This window comes from Leptosomus discolor, chromosome 4 (assembly GCF_034619465.1).
Source record: "Leptosomus discolor isolate bLepDis1 chromosome 4, bLepDis1.hap2, whole genome shotgun sequence".
Taxonomy (NCBI): domain Eukaryota; kingdom Metazoa; phylum Chordata; class Aves; order Leptosomiformes; family Leptosomidae; genus Leptosomus; species Leptosomus discolor.
The window spans coordinates 17442809-17463054 of NC_141394.1; the positions used below are offsets into that span (position 1 = coordinate 17442809).

The 20246-nt window shown below is 39.9% G+C and overlaps 1 protein-coding gene across 2 annotated transcripts in view; it reads left to right on the forward strand.

Annotated features, from left to right (window-relative positions):
• The window catches only part of SLC10A7 (solute carrier family 10 member 7), a 151928-nt gene extending 133540 nt beyond the window's left edge, over positions 1–18388 (forward strand). For both annotated transcript variants that reach the window (XM_086464258.1, XM_086464259.1), the window contains 2 exons: positions 14954–15099; positions 18344–18388. In XM_086464258.1, coding sequence (XP_086320384.1) covers positions 14954–15099; positions 18344–18388 — 191 coding nt within the window. The remainder of the gene's footprint in view (positions 1–14953; positions 15100–18343) is intronic.
• The last annotated feature ends 1858 nt before the right edge of the window (positions 18389–20246 follow it).

Consider the following 20246-nt stretch of genomic DNA (forward strand, 5'->3'; position numbering starts at 1 on the left):
CACCCTATGCACACAGCTAAGTCAGTTCACTTTTCTTCTGCTAGTACACTCTCCTTTTTATATTTTATTTTCTCCTTTAGAAGAGCTAGTTTGAGGTTCCTAGCTTCCTTGACTTTTTGGCTCACATTTTCCCAATTTCAAGTTACTGCTGTCATTAGCACAGCCCAATGAGTCAGGCTTTGTATTTTGCAGCTTTCTTTGCCCAAGCACACCAACAAAAATACTTTGCCCACCTTGACTTCAAGGACTCCTGCAGCTTCTCCCCAGCCATACATGCTTTTACTTTGCTAATACACGTCATGGATAAGCGTGCAAGTCGAGATGAAACAGGCAGATAGTAGAATGCAGTATTGCAGGACTGTTTCTTGGCTACAGACTGTTCGGTTTGTCAGCTTCAGGACAGAGTGCTTTGCCTTCATTCTTGAAGAGCTGGTGTCTCATGGAAAGCAAGTTTGCCTCCTAGGAGGCCAGTCACAAGATGTAATTAGTTCTTAGGCTTTGCACGTTTGCACTACCTTTCCTTACTGCTCAGGGCCTGTGTTGATCGCTGGGTGCCTGGGACCTGTGCTTCCCTTGCTGTATTCCGTCTCTGAGGTTCAGCTTTGTCAAGGTTTCTCTGAGGCTCCCAGGCTTGTCTTGCATGAGGTCAGCAGCAGCATGTCCTGAATAAAGCACCACCCCTAATGAGGGAATGGTCTTTTTGTCAGTCCCTGGGAATCCATCTTGATAAGCCTGAGCCCGCCGCTCTTGTGAGCACCCCTACACAATGTGTGCCCTGCGTAGGCATGCCTGCTGTGTATCAGTTTCAAGCTGGCTGCTTTTGAGACCACTGGTATTTTACTCTGTTCAGTATTAGTACCAGATCCAGCTAAGATAGGGCTGCATAAACACACATTGCTATGTAAATAGGGAGGATTGGCTTTTATAAAGCTGTGGTGTGATGAGGCATGCCCCTGAGCTGGTGATGTAAACAGGAACATTAACCAGAGCAGCTAGCATTTATTCCTTCACTGAAGGTGGAAGCAGAGTAGATCAGCCATTTCTGAGTGACAGTTAAATCTATCCACAGCACAGTCTTGTCCACCCTGATCTTAGCAGAAACAAGAACAGATGTAGGCATTTTGGCCCTTACTCTTTTGTTGTTCTGTCACGTTTCTGCTGGTCCAGAGGTGTTTATAGTAAACCATGCAATGAGAAACCTTCTGTTCTCTTGCAGCGGAGAGAGTTTTTCCCTCTCCCTCTGTCATTACAATGCCTGAAAGCACAAACACCGCTCAGGGTCTGGTTTCACGTCCGATGTGGAGCTCTGCTTTGTTTGTCTTCAAGATTCCAGTGGTAGTGTATAAATGACCCCCCAACACTTGTTCTTTCGCTTTGAAACTGATTTCTCTCAGCTTGGCAGGTGAAACTCCAAATAGGTACGTCTGGCCCATTCCCTGGGGAGCTTAGAATGGCACCGACTAAAGTGGGAGAAGAGCTGACAGCTTTAAAGCTTTAGAAGTGGTAATAGGAGAGGCATGAGAAGACTTTTATAAGTCACTTTCTCCCACACCATATTATGAAACCAACTAATTCCCATGCAGTGCATGCTCATGAGGCCAACTGCCACTTCCACTGTTGAATCCGTGAATAAGTGCTTGCTCTGCACAGAGATGAGTGCTGTTCCCATATGCTGGGTTTTATTTTGTAGACAGAACAGTTGACACACTTTTTGTCTCAAAGATCAGAGTGCAGGGCATGTTTGTGTAAGGACAAATTACGCAGGGTAGGTGCCTTTGTGTTCCTTAGTTAGGAACACAAGCTGATATTTCTGTATAGAGGTGCGTGCTTTGGCAGTTTTTCTGAATACAGTGCATCACATGCAGAAAAACTAATGTTTATTTGTATTTTGCTGAATGAGTGGAACAGGATATGAACTTACAAGGAGCGAAGATAAATATAGTATTCACAATGCCCTCTGGCATATTCACCCACACTTTGTTCTCTTTCTCTCCTTCTCCCTACTCACATATATGCACAGTACATGTGAGCACACACATATGCGGACATTTGATGCATGGCTTTTATTAGTGCATTTGCCATTGATTGATTAGTACTTAGTATTAGTACTTCTTCTATTGATTGATTGCAGATGAAGTGACTATTTGACCTTTAATTATGAGCCTTGCTATTGAAAATGACATTGAGCTATGGCTTCACATAATCCATCTGGAAAGCCCGACATGATGCCATTCCCTGGAGTTCATTCAGTGAGAAAAGAAGAGGCCTCAAGGAAGTGCAAAGCTATCAGTGTGGCTCATCTAAAAAAATACTGCTGTTGTTGCCTGCACTTACATAAAAGTTGCAGTCAAGCACAGAACATTATTTTATTTTTTGCAGAGATAGAATTGCTAGCCAGAAGTTACAACTCCAAAAGTAAAATGCAGGATTCTCAAAACATGTTTTCACTTTAATTTTTTGAATTTACTATGTAAAATTATTTTGTCAGCAAAAAATGGAGTGCTGCTACCTATTTTGGCTACCACAAGTGCAAATGTTAGTACTGCAGGTATGATGAACGGTAGATTGCTTAAAAAAAAACCAAAACAAAACAACAAAAATAACTCCACCTTACAATAAAAACAATGTGTTGTTTGTGATGTAGAGTGTATCTTTCCTCATTTGGATTTATCAATGTAGCCATTCTTTGACCATAGAATTCTTAAAGTAATGCAAAGTTTCTAGGCTACAAAATACTTTCAGGAAAGAATAGAGTTAATTTTGCAAATAAAAGCCTAAGTGCTAACTTTTTTTGTTTTGCCTTAATTTTATTCAAATTTATTTTTTAAATACTCAGCTTCTTACAGCAAGAGTATGGAACTGATAGTCCGTACTTGAACAGTTCTTAAAAGCCTGCTGCAATGCACAAGTAGATTCACAGGCAGCTCAATTGTCTGTGAGCTGATCGTCTAGGCTATGGATTAATCAGCCCATGCCTTCCCCCGGGTTCCCCAGCTGCACAATGTGACAGAGTGCATCGTGCTCACGTATAGCTCCAACCTGCTCATAGCTATCTATATTTTTGCTCATGACCTCTTTACAAATTTTTTCAGAGATAAATAATATATTTGCAGAGCCTAAACCACTGCTGCTTAGTATTAGTTGGGGTTTTGCTTCATTTGTTTTTTTTCCTCTGTGAAATGCTGTACCAATCAAGCACAGGCTTTTCTCATTGTGTGGTGATAAGCACCTTTACACAGAAAAATGCCAAAACATTCTAATTTGTGTTAAGATAAAAGGTAGATTGTTTTGGTTTTAAAAAGGGGGCATCTCTTAATAATTCCATAATAGAAAGTAAGATAGTAAATCGGGTGTGTTGCCCTAAGTGAGTATTCAGGCTATACTCTGTGGTATTTTTGAAATGTGGTATTTTTTCTCTGCTCCTGGCAGAGAATTGTCCTCTAAGGTGATTATTCATCAAGGTACTAACTGTGACTAGCTATAAATGTGTGAATAGTTCCTCTTGACTGTTACATAAAGATCTAGAAAATAACCCTGGTTAATTGCTCTGTGAACATTTGCAAGAGTAAGACTTTTGATACAATCTCTCTTACTTGCAAAAATTTCCTATGAGTGTTGAACAGGAGACATTACTGCTGGCATCATGTCATACTTCTTGGTGTTATTAGTGCTTGAATTTGCATATTTTCTTACCTGTTACAGACTTCTAGTCTCATTTCTTCCCCAGGTGTCTGATAGAGTGATGTAAGTGAAAATGATCTGGCTATTCCTCTGCCTAGAATTGGTGGGTGCTGATCCTTGGGGCAGAAGGGAAGCTGATGGGAGGAATATGCTTGAAAGAATTAGTGTCTTGTGGAGGCTGTGTCTGGGCCAATATGTACCCTTTACTACTGCCAGAGAGTTAGAAACTCTCCCATTCCTGCTTCTGAGATCCCGGGGGGCTTAGTGGCTGCCAGAACCTTTAATGAGTTTTGATGCTGTGATTCTTTGGGCCAAAATGAAAAGTTTTTCTCATCTCTTCAGTCTTCGCTCAGCATTTGCTTGGAAGGAGCAGCAAGTGATTGGCTGGGCTTTTTCCTCTGCTCTGTGTTTCCCCTTCTCTTTGTCCTCTCTCTGTCTCTGGAAAACAAGAACGGAGGGATTTGTGTTACATGGGATGATAACAGGGAGAGCAGAAGCAGCTGGATCTACTGCACTTCTCTCATGTTAACATCTTTTTTTTGTAGCCCAACCTGAGGGCAGGTGAATTGCCTTCCCTAGCTTGGCAGTCTTGTAGAACCAATGTTTGGCTCTTACCAAGCAATATCATCAGTCAGGTTATTCCCATGTAATTGGCGTGTCTTCTGTCCCAGTAGACCCCAAAGAATGCCTGGGAAATGCTGCTATTTCCAGTACAGCTGCCATATCGAAATATTAGCAAAACCAAATATAGACTGAAGATTTCTGTAACTGGGAATAGCGTGAATGTTTCCGGCTTGCACAGACATCCACCTGAGCTGAGATGCCATTTTGCATGTGTAAGCATTTCTGTAATACTAAAGCCACCAATCACTTGAAAGGGCTATCTCCACAAGATGTCAAACTGACCGTTTTGAGTAGGCTGTGGTTGCTGGGATAGTCTGTGCCAGAGCATCTCTTTTATTTTCCCTTGCTACACATATATGTGGCTGGGCAAGCAACCCCTATTTGTCTTCTTCAGACCAGAGCATCCCTAGGGGCTCTACTCTCAGGAAGAAAATATGCTGGCAGGCCATTCTGGAAGTAGGAAATAGCATCGTCCAGTTAGTAATAGTGGCTTTTGGGCACAGAGTACCTGATTCTCCCTTGGTTTTTTAATCACAAGATTCACAACATAGCTGTCTAATCTATTGCAGTTCACTCAATTTTGACCTCTCTGTGATTCAAGAAGTGGAAATACTAGAGTAAATTAGGGAATCTCCTTTCCTTTCTGACCTGAAACGTACGTTTCTTTGATTAGACTTAGAATGTGGCAAGAAATTCTGTACCAGCTCCCAGGGCTTCCTTTTCATCTGTATACTCTGCCAGTAGTAGGATTTTATTAATATTTAGAAAGTTTGCCTCCAGCAGTACTAAAATGTGCATCAGAGGACAACAGTTGTTTACTGTGTTTGAACTGAAGAATCTCACCCAGGAGATCTCATTCACTTGAAGTTTACATCTCTCAATCTCGACTTGCAGAAAGAGATCGATGAATAACAATTGTCATTTCAGAGTTGCACCTCTCCAATTATTTATTTGGTTGTGTGTCTTCCCAGATGTACACGTAATTGGATCAGACACTAAAAACCAGATTGCAGGTTTTTAATGACAGCAAGCTCATACCTCTTTATAATAAAAAAAATAAACACACATACCCATCTGTAAAATTATAATGACACAAGAGTCCTCCCTCCCCACCAAAAACAGTTAAAGTTAATTTATCTACTTTAAGAAACTACATTATATTCAGCAGACAGCTGACAGGTTACTCTTGGGAAGATCCACGTTTGGACATGACTCAAGATTATTTTTTTTTACCTCAAGCTGGCAGAGGCTACAAGTGTCACCCATACTAAAGCTGGCGAGTATTGAAGATGATGTTGAGTCTCCCTGAGAGAGTTGCATCTACATTTGCTGCTCTCAGTGCACCTTCTGGCAGCCAGTCTGAGCTGCTGACTCCAGACACTTCTAAAACAGTGGGTGCAAAGATGTGAAAAATCAACAGCAGCAGCAAGATTTAGAAATCTTCTATTACAGGATAGTCTTGGGAATCTGGAAGAGCAATCCTCCTGGAAAACCTGTCGTGACTACTGCAAGTATATAACCGTAGTCCATAGAGTTTTAGAATAGGAAATAGTATCCCTCAGTATTTCTAGGTAGTGAGCTGTTTTCTCAAAATGCCTTCCTAAATGACGGGGCCATTAAAGATTTTCTGGCCTCACATATTCTTTTCTTGGCCACAGAAATCAGATGAAGAGAGAGTTAAAGGAAAAATTATGCTAGCATTCCTAACAAATATTTTTTTCTTTATGAAAAGAAGGGTTTTCTTGTTTTACTATTTATAGTGCATTTCTGTATCATATCTTTGTTTGCATCAAAGTTTCAGGAGAAAAAAAAAGCTTTAAAAAAAAATTTAATGAAAAGACAGTATGAAACAGTTTGGAGCATAATAATTTCCTGCTTGTGTTTAAAAATATACTAAGAACAACTATGAAACATGTTTATAATGGCTTTTTTAATATGTGTAAATAAAATCCACATAATCAAAACTTTAATGCTGAGAAATCTTACCCTCAACTATGCGTGGAAAGGGCAGTAATGTTCAAGGAAATAATCAAATTAATCAAATCTCAGCTTCCTGGTTTTAGGTTATTTGTCAGTTTCTTTGTCCAGAATTCCTTTCATGAGTAGGTCTAACCTATTAAACCTTCAAAAAGTGTTGGCTACAAGAATTATAGAAAAGGGAAGGAAGTGTTTAAATTCCAGTCATTTAAACTTCATAGCTTAGATATTGCTAGTGAATTGTAAGGAAGAATTTACCCTGTGCCTTGAGTATGTTATGTGTATGAAGAGTGAACTGATATCCCAGCAATAATAAAAAAAGCACTGAATTGTGAGGATCAGCTTACATGGTTGCTACTCCCACATTGTGATGCCAAATTAAGGATAAGTCACATTTAAAATTTGACTTACGGTTGTTCAATTCATTCTTGAATTCCCTGTTAACTAATTACTACTACCATATTGTCAGACAGGTGGAGGTGTTTGGGAGTCTAAGGCATCAGTCTTCAGTTGTTGGTGTTAAATGTTTCATTGTTAGCAGCTGGTAAGATTGCCTGTGTTGTTCCTTCAACATCACTTCCAATCTGAATGCACCCATTGAAAACCCAGAAATAGACAAACTATTTTCTTTCTCTTCCTCCCAGATTTTACATTTTTATTTACTTAAAACTTTGATAGTATCAAGGTGTGCTGTTTCCTAGTAACTGTACTTACATTGCACTTAAATTACTGATTTCTGTGATGAGTATAGTGAGCCAGTTACCTGAAGAATAAGAATTAGTAAAAGCATTCAAAGCATATTAGGTTTTCTTCTTTTTTAATTCTTGTTAGAGTAATGGCAAAAGAAATATTTTATTTCTCGTTCATTTCTCTTCTTCCTCCTTCTTTACTTAAATATTAGACCAGTCCAGTCTCTTACAACATAGTGTGGGTCTCAGCAAAATTCTTGCATCCTAGCATAACTATATGGCCAGTATGTGACCACATCACTCTGATTCAGTACAGATCCTTCCCAATAATTCTAGTCCTCCAAAAGAAGTAAGTCATTTAATGTGACGTGAGAGCTTATTGAGTATTCTGGTAAATCATTGTTCTTTCCCAAGGACAGGGATGAAGGTGAAAATGTTTTTAAAGATTAGGGACCATGCAGATGTCCAGACTGAACTAGGATAGCCCTCCATTTTGCAGTTTTCCCCTGCAGCTCTTCCAGACTCCCTTAATGTCTCACCAGTCCCTTGTAAAACCTCCCCCTCAGATGCTTGTTTTTAGCACTTTGTGAGCCTGTTTTTTGCTTTCCATTAAACTTACCACTGACCTGAAATATGAAAACATACTGGAAAAAATTGTCTTTTCCTGGAAAATATTTTAAGCACAAGTCTTCATACAGCATGTGTGTGGGCAAAAAGGAAAGGAGAATGTAGTCTCAACTGCTACAAACATTGCAGATCCTTCCCAGTCAGAGACCAAGTGTCATACCACCCAGAGGCAGTTGTGGCTGTGCTGATGGATGATCTCTTTATACCTACTGGCAAAAGTCAGATTTCCATGGCAACACTAGGCTTTGTCACCAAGGTGTGATTGAACCAAAAGTGCCACAAACAATCGTACCGTTGTAAACCATTGACTAGCCACTGTGGATGGAATCTTACCTTGATGCTGTTATTGCTTCTGGACAAGAGAGTAGCAAATGTTGTCTGTTACTTCTCTCAGGCTTGATTACTTTGCAGAGTACAAAAAGCCTGTAAGGTCTAGGATCTCTTGGATAGGGCTAAGAGCAAAAGAAATCTCAGAATTGCAGCTGGAGTGGGGCTGGAAAAGGACTACCAAATTTTCCTCTAAGGAATTTTTCACCCAGGGGAAGAGTTGGCTGCCTGTTCTAGGCTCAGCTTCAAGTAATGTGTTCTGTCTCCAGTGTAATGTGATTTCATATTAATTGAAAGGTGCTTTTTTCAGCTGAAATAGGAATACTCGGTAGCAAGCAAATATTTGTATTGTTGTGGTTTGTCAGATATCATTCAGCTATTCCCATACCTGAAAGAAACTGGTCCTGAAGGGAGAGCATTTAAGTTGAGTTCAGTGCATGCTTTGGAGAGGGCATGGATATAGGAAAAAGAATCCTTAACCAGTTAATTTGTCAAAAGCAACTTGTCCTATTGTGATCTCAGTATGTCCTAACAGAGTCTGAACAAGGGCAAGAAATATCTTCTATTCCTGGCTAGACTTCACTGAGGATAGGCATAGCATATAAACTTCTGTCCCCTCAAAACTAACCATAGCAATGTGATTTGCCTGGGAAGAAACAGGGAAACCCTTAAGAAAGTTTTCAGTGAAGAGATCAGCAGCATCTTTGCCATTCTGATAGCTATCTGCATGAACAACTTCTTTCTAATCCTCTAAACTGGATTTTCCCAGATCTCACCACCCATGTCTCACCGTGCAGTCACTGGGCTGCATGCAATACTGTTCTGAAACTTGGTAGTAAAATTTCGGGTGCTCATTTGGCACTGTCTTTGGAGGGACAAGCTCAGAAACCCCCGGTTATGGCAACTTGGGAAGGGTTTAATGAAATATATGCCCCTCTTTACAGGCCTTTTCTCAGTTGAAAAAAAAGAAATAGCTATTTGACCTACTCATGTTCCTCCCTTCACATCAACCCCTGAGAGGATCCTTCAGAAAAAAAGTAATGTGGAGAGTGCCAGAGAAGCTACCATCATACACTTGATTCATTTTGCATATTGCACTTGAAGATTACGGCAATTGAGAGTCCTGAAATGTATAGATGAGTAGAAGTGAGAACTGAAAATCCAGAGGGTAAGGCTTTTCTTCAAAGCATTTCCACTGCCTCTTTGTGAGGGTTGTTTGACATTCTGATTCCTGAATGCCTCGTGGTTCCATAGCCCTAGTGGTGACCTCTCTGTTTTGCCCCAAACCTCTTTTCCCTAGAAGAAATGCTGCAGCCTTTTGTGATTTGGAATGTGTTTCAGTAATGTAAGCAATAAAGTTTTAGGATAAATTGTTTGTTATGAAGACATTGAAGGGAAAAAACCTATACAGTGAAGTATGTAAGTAGAGCATCTAGCAGTAATTCCGCTTTGGGTGTGAGAGATAATGGCCTATGTTTTGGTGGTAATAAAAATGTTCTATTAAGTTCTCTGAACCCATTGCAATGTGATAGAAAACAGCAAATGATGAAACAGTGCTTTAAGGGGAGCTTACACATTCAGTGAGCATAAAATAAACATATTAAAATAGAAAAAAATCTGATTTCCAGTACTTATTGTTTTATCACTCCCATCATGGGTATAGGATAAAAGAAAACTCTTACTTGCTTGTTAGAAGAAGAAAGCTCCTACTTGAAGTTCTTACTTGGCAGATGTCAGTTGAAAGCTCTGCTATGGAATCTGCTGCAATGTCAAACTCTGTTGGGTAATTTTAGACAAATGTGTCATGTGTGACATGGAAATATGGCATGCTGTACATTAGTGATTTCCCAAGTGTTTGGATCAGGTAGTAATGTGCTGAGAAAGTGCTCTTTATCTCTCCACACTGTGTACTTGTATAGCAGTGGGGAAAGGCTTTTGGTAGAAATTACTTTAGTCAGAAAAAGAATCCATTTACAATATGTGCCTTCTAACATCTTTCAGACAATGCATTGTATTAAAGAGGCATTTTTTGATTAATGTTTTATAAACATTTTTCAGCATGACAGCTTAAAGTCCCTGTAAAATTGTAAATGCGTGCATAGTGCTCACTTCCATAAAGTCAAATGCCATCTCATAAAATCTAGTTGGATCCTGTCAGTGACAGTGACACAGAATCAGTACCTTGGAGCATTAAAATTAATTTGCTTCATTTATATTACTGCAGTGATAGCTAGATGAAAAGAGTCCTATATTTAAATTCTCTTAAAAATACCTTCAAATCTTTTAGGATTTTTTATTATTATTATTTTACAGTTAACTAAATGTAGTGAAGTGCAGCATAATATTTTCATGGGCCTTTTAAGAAGGTGACTACAAAACGGGAAAGTAGCAAAGGGGAAAGGGGAGGATGTGGGAGGTTATACTGGGTGCAAAGCTGGAGGAAGGATAAATAGCTTTCAGTTGTGCAGGCTACTAAAGAAACAGTGGCCTTTGACCAGGACTGATAAAACACAGCCTTGGAGCCAAACTGGAATACCCTGGAGCAATGGAGAGCAAACAGGGCCTCCTTCTACCAGACCGTAAGAGCAGTCCGCTCACTCTTCCTTGCCATTGTTGAAGGTCATGGATAAGCAGCTTTCCTCTTGCTAGCTCTTCCTCAGAGCTAGCGAAGTTGTTACATGAAATGTAACAGGAAAACAGGGAGAAAAAGGAAATGTACTGCATATCCCAGGCCTCATTCGCTTCTCTCGGTTGCAGTGGGACTGTGATTTTAGTGCCCACTGCACTTAGTGGAGCTCAGTGATTTTAGTGGAAGTACCCAGAATTTACACTGCTGCAAGTGAGCAGAATCAAAGGTCTTGGGAAGCAAAACCAAGTAGGCTGGAAGCATGGGAGTGGAGAAGAGGAGGAAAAAGGAGGAAGGGAGAAAATACAAACTGAAAAAGAGCCTCTGAATACCGGAGCCAAGGAGCAAGGAGGAAGATGGGATCACAGGGGAGCACTGGTAGGAGAAACATAGCCGAAGGAGAAGAGGAAATTCAGGGTAAAAAGCTGGGCATACCAATGATCTTGTTTGTAAGGGATATCTGTGGGATGATCTCAGCGCTTCCTCCTTTCTGCCACAGCTCTCTCTAGTCCTGAACAGGTGAGGTGCTGTTTTCTCACCCAGCTGGGTACCACACTTCTCTTCTTTGGAAAAGGATGGGATACAACCCTGACTGGCGCCTGTCACAGAGTTTGGTCAGCTCTGATCCAGGAGTTGGACACACATTCATGTCCAAGGCTGTCTAAAAGATTTTGGCAACTCAACAGTTTTTTACACTCCTACTTTGAGCAAAGCTGTCCAAGTTGGCACCAAACCACAGAGAAGCACTTTGTTATTCAGTTCTCATGATAAGTGAGTGAGGGTCTTTGGCAGAGGAGTCAAACCAAGCTGCTGGAAGCCTGTAACTCCATAAACCGCAGCAACGTGAACGGGTGTTTGTGGCATGACCCTTTGTAACATGACAGCAGTCTTAAAACTGAGCAAAAAGATTGTCTATAAACTGATAATGCCAGTGTTGTTCCTCAAGTGTCAATCAAGATGAAGACCCATAGAAGTCAGTCCAATTACCCAGATAAGCACGATTAACGGCTTAATGTAAATGAAACGAAAAATCCTTACAGGCATTATTCTTTATGCGTATGAATGAAGCCTTAATGCTCCAGATGGCAAATAAATACCCTAGTAATATTGGGGGGTGGGGAGAGGGAGGAGCTGCTGTGTACTTGGATGAAACTTAAGATGAAGATAGTAGTCTGGGGTTTAATATAAGTGATTTGATCCCGTGCAAAATTGTATTTATCTTAGACTTAGTTTAGCTATTGTACTCCATTGGCACTGGAAGCAATATGGTATAAAAGATGAAGAAGAGAGGAGCGGACAGCCCAAAATAAAGAGAACTATATCCATTTTGCTTAGCACCTTCATTCCTTGCTCTCTATCTGAAAGATTTAAACTCATCTCACTTTATTAGTTCTGTTATAGCTGCACTGTTCATGTCACTACTGTTTCAGTCAGTGTTTCTGTTACAGCTTCTCTTAGTGCTAGTTTATAATCTCATCTGGAAAACGCGTTACAGGCTAAGATTCAGCATACAGCATCAGCGCAGGCATTATAATGACACTTTTCTTCTTTTTTCATTGTGTGGATTTTGGGGTTTTTTAAAGTTTTTTATATATATTAAAAAATACAGTTATTTACTTTTTTAAGAGAAGGAAAAGTAGCTATTAAAGTATGGGTTTGCTAATTATGAATTTGCATGAGTTTTGTCTATTTGGAAAACATTAGCAGTCACTATGATGCTTGCAGTTACAATGTGCTGCTGTGAAAAAGTTTAGACAACATTTTTAAAAACAAAATAAAACCCATGCTGTTTTGTTTAGCTTTGTGGTAATATTACTGACACAAGCATTTGTGAGTGTAGTCTGTGGATCTCTGTCATGAGATATTTTCTGAGACACCTGCATACTGGCAAAGTTGGAATTATAAAAATCAGAAAGTGCATAAAAGGGCAACAGGACTTTTTCTTTCCATTGAACTAATGCTTACCTGCAAAAATATTATTTCTTCTTTTCACCAGTTAGTTTTTCCTGGTAAATAACAGGAACTTTAATTGCACATTAGTAGCTTACAAGAACCTATTGTTGTGACATGTATTTAAACAAGCTGTGAATTAAGAACCTCTTTCCACTCAGTGATCTAATTATATTGTCACACTAATTATAGTATTTTGTATTTATATTTGACAACTTTAATTTTCCTTTCCTAGTTTACTGAAACAGCTTTCCTCTAGAGAATTTACCTTTTAGGCTGGAATTTCTCATCTTTTTGTTCAGAAAATGTACAGTAATTTAAAGTACGTCTCAGTCACTTTGGATCCATTCTGTTTACGTCTCTGCCGTTAGTTTTCTGTGTGATCTTAGGCTAGTCATTTTAGTGTTCTCTGATTCTCTGTAGGAGTCCTGTTCAGTTTACTAAAGTGGTTTTGGATCTGTGGATGAAATTGCACTACCAAAACACCAGGTACTGTCTTACGAACATAAATATAGCTTGTTCGTAGGTTGGGACTCTAGATTATTTTTCTGTGGTTAGAGAACAGAAAAGGACCCACAAGGGTCAAGTTGAGCCTTGGAAACAGGCAATAAAACCTTTATCTGTTTACAAAAACAGTACAATGGGCATTTGAAGTAAATTGCACTCCTTAATATAATGCAAATGCCCATTTAATTTCTAGCCAAATACCATCTATTCCCAAACCCTAGAAATTAGTGTTGTTAATAATAAGCAGCCCTATTGTGTGATAGGTCCATAATGTTGTTTTGAAGGTAATTATTATATTGAAATTAAGCCCGCAAGCCTTTATTTATTTGATTTAATCTTTCCCTGGAAATACCCACATAAGTAAAGGCTACTAGTATGGGGACAACATTGCTAGTGGTGTAATGTGATGAAGCTAATCAAAATAATTACAAGAAATGGTGCTGCGGAAACATCATGAAGATCTCAGCAAGCCTAGATATGTGTCAGCAATAGTAGGGCACTGATGGAGTGGTAATACTCAACAAATAAGCTGTTTCTGCATATAGTGAGGAGGTAACTTTCATTAAGGGAAACCTGAAAGGGTGTTGAAAATGGGAATTTATCCAAGACGTAGAAAAAAGTTTATGTAAACATGGCAACTCTGGCTGATCTGAAACATCTGCTAATGGGGGCGTGGAGGGCATGTGGCACAAAGCTCAGCTTTTTGTCGTTGCTAAGAAAGGAGATAGACAGATGAGCTCTGTGAAACCTGTGTGTAGTCTGCTTCACTGCAAGGTTGATGCTGGCAGAAGATTCCTAGAATGACATTTAAGATTCCTAGAATGACATTTAAGATGAGGGAGAAAATAAGGTATGTTCTCAGGGGGCTCCTGAGGAATCACAGCTGCTCTTGTTGGCAACTATGCAAATGTCTGGTCAAGCAAGACAGATTGCAAGTTTTGCCCACACCTATGCTTTGTGGAGCATGGTAGCAAAATTCCAAGATTTAAACAGATAATTTTGAGCAATAACATGTTCAAAGTAAATATAGTTGGTTTCATTACTGCAAAACTAAATCAAATTTAATTTTCTATATCACATCATCAAGTGGGAAGATTATACATGGAGGTGTCTAATAGAATTAGCACTGTTGAATGCAAATTCAAGCTCTTAGGAAAAATGGCCCATCTCTAACTCTTAATGCTCATTCATTCCAGCAACTAGCAACTTCTATTCTCCAGCTGCTCCCTAACTGTTCATAGGCATGACCACTTCATCTTGCTCACTGAGTTCACTAAACCTTTTCTCTCTCATGCTGTATCTCTTCTGAAACATACAGGTAGAGCAGGGAGTTTTGTTCTCTAACACAGGAGCACTCACCTGCAGAGTACTTGACTCTCTACCTTGACTGCATGAATCAGTCAAAGCAGGGAAGGCTGTCATTTGGGTACTCGCCTGCCAGCAGGGAGTATGCCAGGAAAACGCAACTCTCCTCCAGTGGTGAATGGACTGAAGAAAGGTTACAAGCAGGAGTCGGGCAGTTGGATGGAGGACAATCATGGAAACACGAAACAGAGTGCAGTGAGAGGACTCAGTAAATAAGCAGTACAGAACTGTGCTGAACTCAGCAACCAAACAGTCATGCTGTAGTAGAACGCATTTTATATCAAGTCTTCAGCAGGAGCTTGACAGCTATTATCATAGTTAGAAAAGATCTTTTATGGCATTCCCCTTCTCCTTCCTTTCTGCCACAGAAATTTCTTTGCCATGTATTTTCTTTTGTTTATGTTCTTGCTGGTTTATTTGGGCTGGTTTTTTTATGTAAAAGTTCTGAATCTTCATTTTGTTTCTTTTGCCTTTGGTTGGGGTTTTCTTGTGAAATGTCAATGCAACATAAAATGCTTTGCTTTTATCTGGAGCTCAAAGTCTGAAGTGAGACTCTTGTCTCCTGTTTTTCTGCCTGCAGGGATTCCAATGCTGAAGATAGTATTTGCAGGTTATGAGCACCTATCCTTAATTTCCGTCCCCTTACTCATCTATCATCCTGCTCAGATTCTTCTTGGCAGTCTGTTGGTACCAACGATAAAATCTTGGATGGTTTCTAGGCAAAAGGTAAGAATTGCTGGGTTTGATTTATAATGGAAAGTGTGCTATGAGGCAAAAAATACCTAAACACGTCTTGCACTCCTCACGTTCTTTCTTGGAGATGCCATGGTAGGGATTATTCCTCTTTCTTTACTTCCTTTAGGACAGTGATAGTCACAAAAGTATCAGATTTAAAATGCTGAACTTTATCCCCCTTGGCTTCAAAAAGGTTCAAATCTTGAAGTTAGACCTCTACACTTAGTTCGAATTATGAATTAATTCAAATTATGAATTCTGATTATGCCCAATAAGAATGGCTCCATCTTTAGCTAATAATCACAGCTTTGAATCTCCCTTATTGGGAAGGGACAAAGATCTGTCCACTAGCATGGGAGATGGGGAAGTCAGGTAAAATGAGGGCACTTTCTGAATTGAATTGAAGCAGAATGAAAACTTACTAATGTTTTGGAGTATTTTTTCTACTTGGGTCACCTTTTTCAATAGCAAGAGGTCTACAGGAGTACAGTGCATCACATTTCACGACAAAATTATGGCATGGGATAGCTTGTAGGTTTATAGACTATAACCTAGAGGTTTTTGTATTGACATCACTGTTTCAAATTATGCTTTTTTTCAGTACAAATTGAAGCTATTGACATCTGACAGCCATTCTGTGATCAATATGAAATAATAGCAATGGTTTTAGTCAGGTTTTTAGAACAGTAGTAACCACCTCACAGAAAGCTAGTCCATGCAACTGATTTTAATGCTGCCTTTAATGTTCTGAATAAGGATCAAGAAGCTGTGGCAACTGAAGCAGTCTTTGACAGCAACTTTAGGTGAAGGTTGAGAGCTGCTGTGGGAAGCCCAGCGCCACCAGTACCCTCCATTCTCCACTTGTCAGTGGAGAAATTTTTATTTTATAACTTCCATGTTTCCAATTTTCAGCAAGACCCAACAGACTGCCATTTTACTAGCTTCACTCCACTGAAGTCACCTTGCTAACTTGAATGCTAAAATTCCCCAAATCAGTGATTTTTTTTAATGTGGCTCCACTTTTGGTTACCTGAATTGTAAAAAGCAGGAAAACTCTCAGTTTTTGGGAACTGAGTCCAGAAATCAGACCTTGTTAAGATATACTTATCTTAGCATCCAAAAATGGAAGTTTGAGAACCATGTGACATTTCTCCATCAGTCTGAAAGTCATGATTTTTTTAGTCAGAAATTATCAGGAGACATTACCGGTTGTATAAAGAGAATTCCATGCTATTCCTGCAGAAAGATAGCCTAAAGTTAATACTACAGGTGACAGAACGACCCCTGCAGTGGTGGCTTCTCTTTGGCATCTAACTGTTCTCTGCTGCCAGGACTAGGAGTGGGGCTGGAGCTCATCCAGACCTCCCTGATCCTCAGAGGTGGTAATGGCCTTTAGGGACTGCTGTCAGTTGCTGCAAGTTAACACAGCCTTAAAACAGGGCAGCAGAGAAGTCAACCAGTACTGGAGAGATTTACAGTTCACCAGCACTAGTTTCTTATTCATTAAGCATCAAATAAACCTCCTGTGCTAATCAGACTGTAATGCTACCGTAGAGCCACTTTGGGGGATTGTTGTTCTGTTGCAGCCGTTTCTTCAGTTGGTCTTCTGTATTATTCACAAATGTTATTTTAATTACTCTTTGAAAAAAATCAATGAGCTTGGGTCTGGTACAGTTATAATAAGTATAATGGAAGTGAACGTTGTGACTGGATAATGGTCTCCCGCTTTGAAAATAAACATGTCATCATCACCCTTGATGTTTATTTTCTATAAACACCTTGGCTTCATTTTGGCATCTCTCTTGCAGGGGGAGACGGTTATCCAGTCACAGTACTCAACTGCAGTGACATTCTTACTTAATTATGATAGTACATGTGATCTGGTTGTATGAAATTGAATTTAAATATTTAGAGGTTCATCTGCACTAAGGTATTTCTAGTTTGTAAATATGGCAGCAGAATCTGCCAAACTACAAAGTTAAAAAATTGTTTCCCCAAACAAAATGTGGAATGATGTCTCTCTCCAAAGTCTCTTTCTGAATAATATCCAGAAGACTAATCTCAAATGGCTAGATTTAACAATAGCTAAATGCTAAAAGCTTTGGATTTTTTTAAGGGTTTACATTTGTGCTGGAGCGTTTTTCAAGCAGTGCTTACAAGCTTTAAATGTACGATATTAAAGGCTGATATCTACAATAAGAAGACCCATCAGACATCTCTCAGACTGAAAATTGCTTGTTTAGCCAACCCTCCAGAAATGATAAGTCTCTTGTTCGAGGGGCAAATGCCAGTCTGTCAGGGCACTTCACCCAAAAGGCTAAGGAAAACAGAGGTTCCAAATTCCAGGAATTTGCAAATTTCCCCTCTCACTCAGGCTGATTCGTCCTGCACAAGGAAGCACTGAGCTTTTTTGTTGCAGAGCACACCAACAACAGGCATCCTTCACAGTGACCACATCGGTACACAGGAGCAGCTGAAAACTTAACACCTTTTAAGCCTGTCATATTTGCCTTCTAAGTTAGAGGGGCTGCTTCCTGACAAACTAGAAGCACGATCACCTGTCGTTTGAGTTGGACTTTTGTCACACACTGAATAAATAGTTCGGCTACCATAGTTGGCCAGCCCCGTGGGGAACACAGACCTGGACCCTGCTGTCAAAGGCATGTGGTTTCTCTCCTCCTCAGTAAGAGTAGACTAGAGCTACAAAGACGTCAGGTGTTCCCTGGCGTAAAGTCACCTCTGGACTGATGGACTTTGGCTTATTCTTACCTTTTCTTAGAAAAGGCATCCACCACTGCAGCAGTGACTATACTCTGAGCAGGCTTCGAGCCGTATGGAAGGAGGCCAGGGAACACAAAGGTGTTGGCAGAAATTTTCTTCACAGTCTTTCCCGAAGTGGGTCAGAAGCTCTTGTATCTGTGCCACAAGTGGTTTGAGTGGGGTCCAAATAGTTGCTTTCTAAAAGACATCTGAGACCCACTGGTACTGTAGCCATATTCCTTGTGGTTCCCCTGCTAGGGCTATCTGTATATGAGGAGGTTGTGATAGGCTATCAGAGATAAAATCATCATCACAAAACCCAGGGTGGCCTGTCAGCTGCATGCCCACACCTCACTCAGCCTCCTAGAAGGACACGCAGCATTTTGTTGGCCCTTAGAAATGAAAAATCTTGTCTTGTGCTGTTGTTTGGCTTTCAAAAGTATAAAAAAGTGACTGTTTTGTTTACTGTTCACAGGCACTGAAGTTAACCAGGCAGCCCAAAGCACCCGTGAAGGTATAATTATGGAGATGGCCCGTGTCACAGTGAATGTATATATGTACTATACTGTACACACAGACAATTGAGACAACTGGGTATTTGTGAATGTTGCTTCAGTGCATATTTTATTTTTATACATATATATATATATATATAAAAGATACCTGTTAAGTGCCTTACAGATGCAGTTTTGGCAAAAGCATTGTTTCCAGACGCCACTTTGTTGGTTACTGCAAGAGGTTGTATAGTATTTTGGAGTCCTTTAGTTTTTATTTTTCTAACGGAGTGAATGGTCATGACTAACAGCTGTTGCTTCCATTGCCCCTGCTTTGAAGCCAGGGTGCATCAGCTGTAAGTCTCTGTTTTAAACTCGCCAAAATGACCAGAAGCCTATCCCACTGCTGGCTTAACCTGGGGAAAAGCTTTCTGAAGGTTTTTTTTCAAGATTGACTTGAATTTCTGTGTGACTCTGTTACACTCCCTAGTCATATGACTGTGACATGCCTTTTTCTTCTGAGTTTGTGTATACTCAGCATGGGGCCATCCATTGGATAGAAGCTGAGAAGCATGAATTATTTGCATTTGTTGACACAGTTGTCTAGACATTCCTTCAAAGTTAATGGTTTCTCAAGGAAATTCTTTCAATTCCATTGTATGATATTGTGCCATTGTATATCTTAAATGCCTCATAAGCTTCTTCAAAGAAATGGTCTGGTGCTTGGGTTATGAGTGAAGTATTTGTGTTTGCAGCTAGGAGATCTTTTATCATTTACCCCTGAAGAACACAAATTTTTGGTTTTCTTTTTTCTTTTCCTTCCTCCGGTGCAATGCACGGAGATCTGCAGTGACAGAATTTAGGATGCTAATATTGAAACAGAGCCTTTTTTGTAGTAAGCCAAGCTATGTTTTCTATATTGCTGCACTGGTAATGAATAACAGCTTGTGAGGATAAGAAACTTGACATTTATTTTTTTTTTCCTAATTAAAAGGATCCTTATGGTAACAGAAATGCTATCTTAGCTAATTTGACAATCAGCCACAACTTTTTCTTAAAAAATAAAATGTTACTCTTTTTAATAAACTTACACAAAAAAGAATACAAAATACTATTTCTAAAAGGAGTGTTGAAGAGAAAGGAACACAGGCATATATTTAAACATATAGCCAGCACTTCATGTTGTCTGGGAGATTTGAGATTTCAGAAGTGTATTCCAGTCCAGACTCTGAGGTGTACCCATCTGCAAAAACTGTGCTGGCAATTGTGCATTCAAACATTAAAAGGAATGAAAGAAATAGGTCAAACTGGGATCAATTTAAATGCAGAAGTTTCACGTGTGTCATGGTTAACATTCCAGTTAATAGCGCAACTGAGTGCAAACACTTAGGAGCAGATCTTTAGCAGATGTAAATTATTGTAGCTCTGATAAAGCTATAGCCATTTACACAAGCTAAAGATCTTTTCTATGACAATAGGCACGTGAAATTCGTATCCTTTTGCCTTAGTGGAAAAAAATGTGTTTGGTTTACGTAGTCTGTTACTCCTAGTCCGTTATTCCTGCGAACAACAGGAAGGTAATCGGGTACCAATCATCGGTGCTTTCCCTGGTGGTCAGTCAGTGCAAGACTGCTCTGTTGCCATCGGTATGAGAAACTACTGGGAGCTGACAGCACCTCCTTGTTCAGAATGGTCATCACCAATAAAACGACCGTGTAACGAAGGTACGCGAGGTGGCAACATGCTGAATTCTTTCATTCGCTGGAGGGGGATCCAGCTCTGCAGACTGAGCAGGCAGGAGGGCTGAGGGGCACTGTCCACCGCCCGTGTCCCCCAGGGCTGTGCTCCCTTCTCGCTAGCCAGTGATGCAAAGGGCAGCGGGCA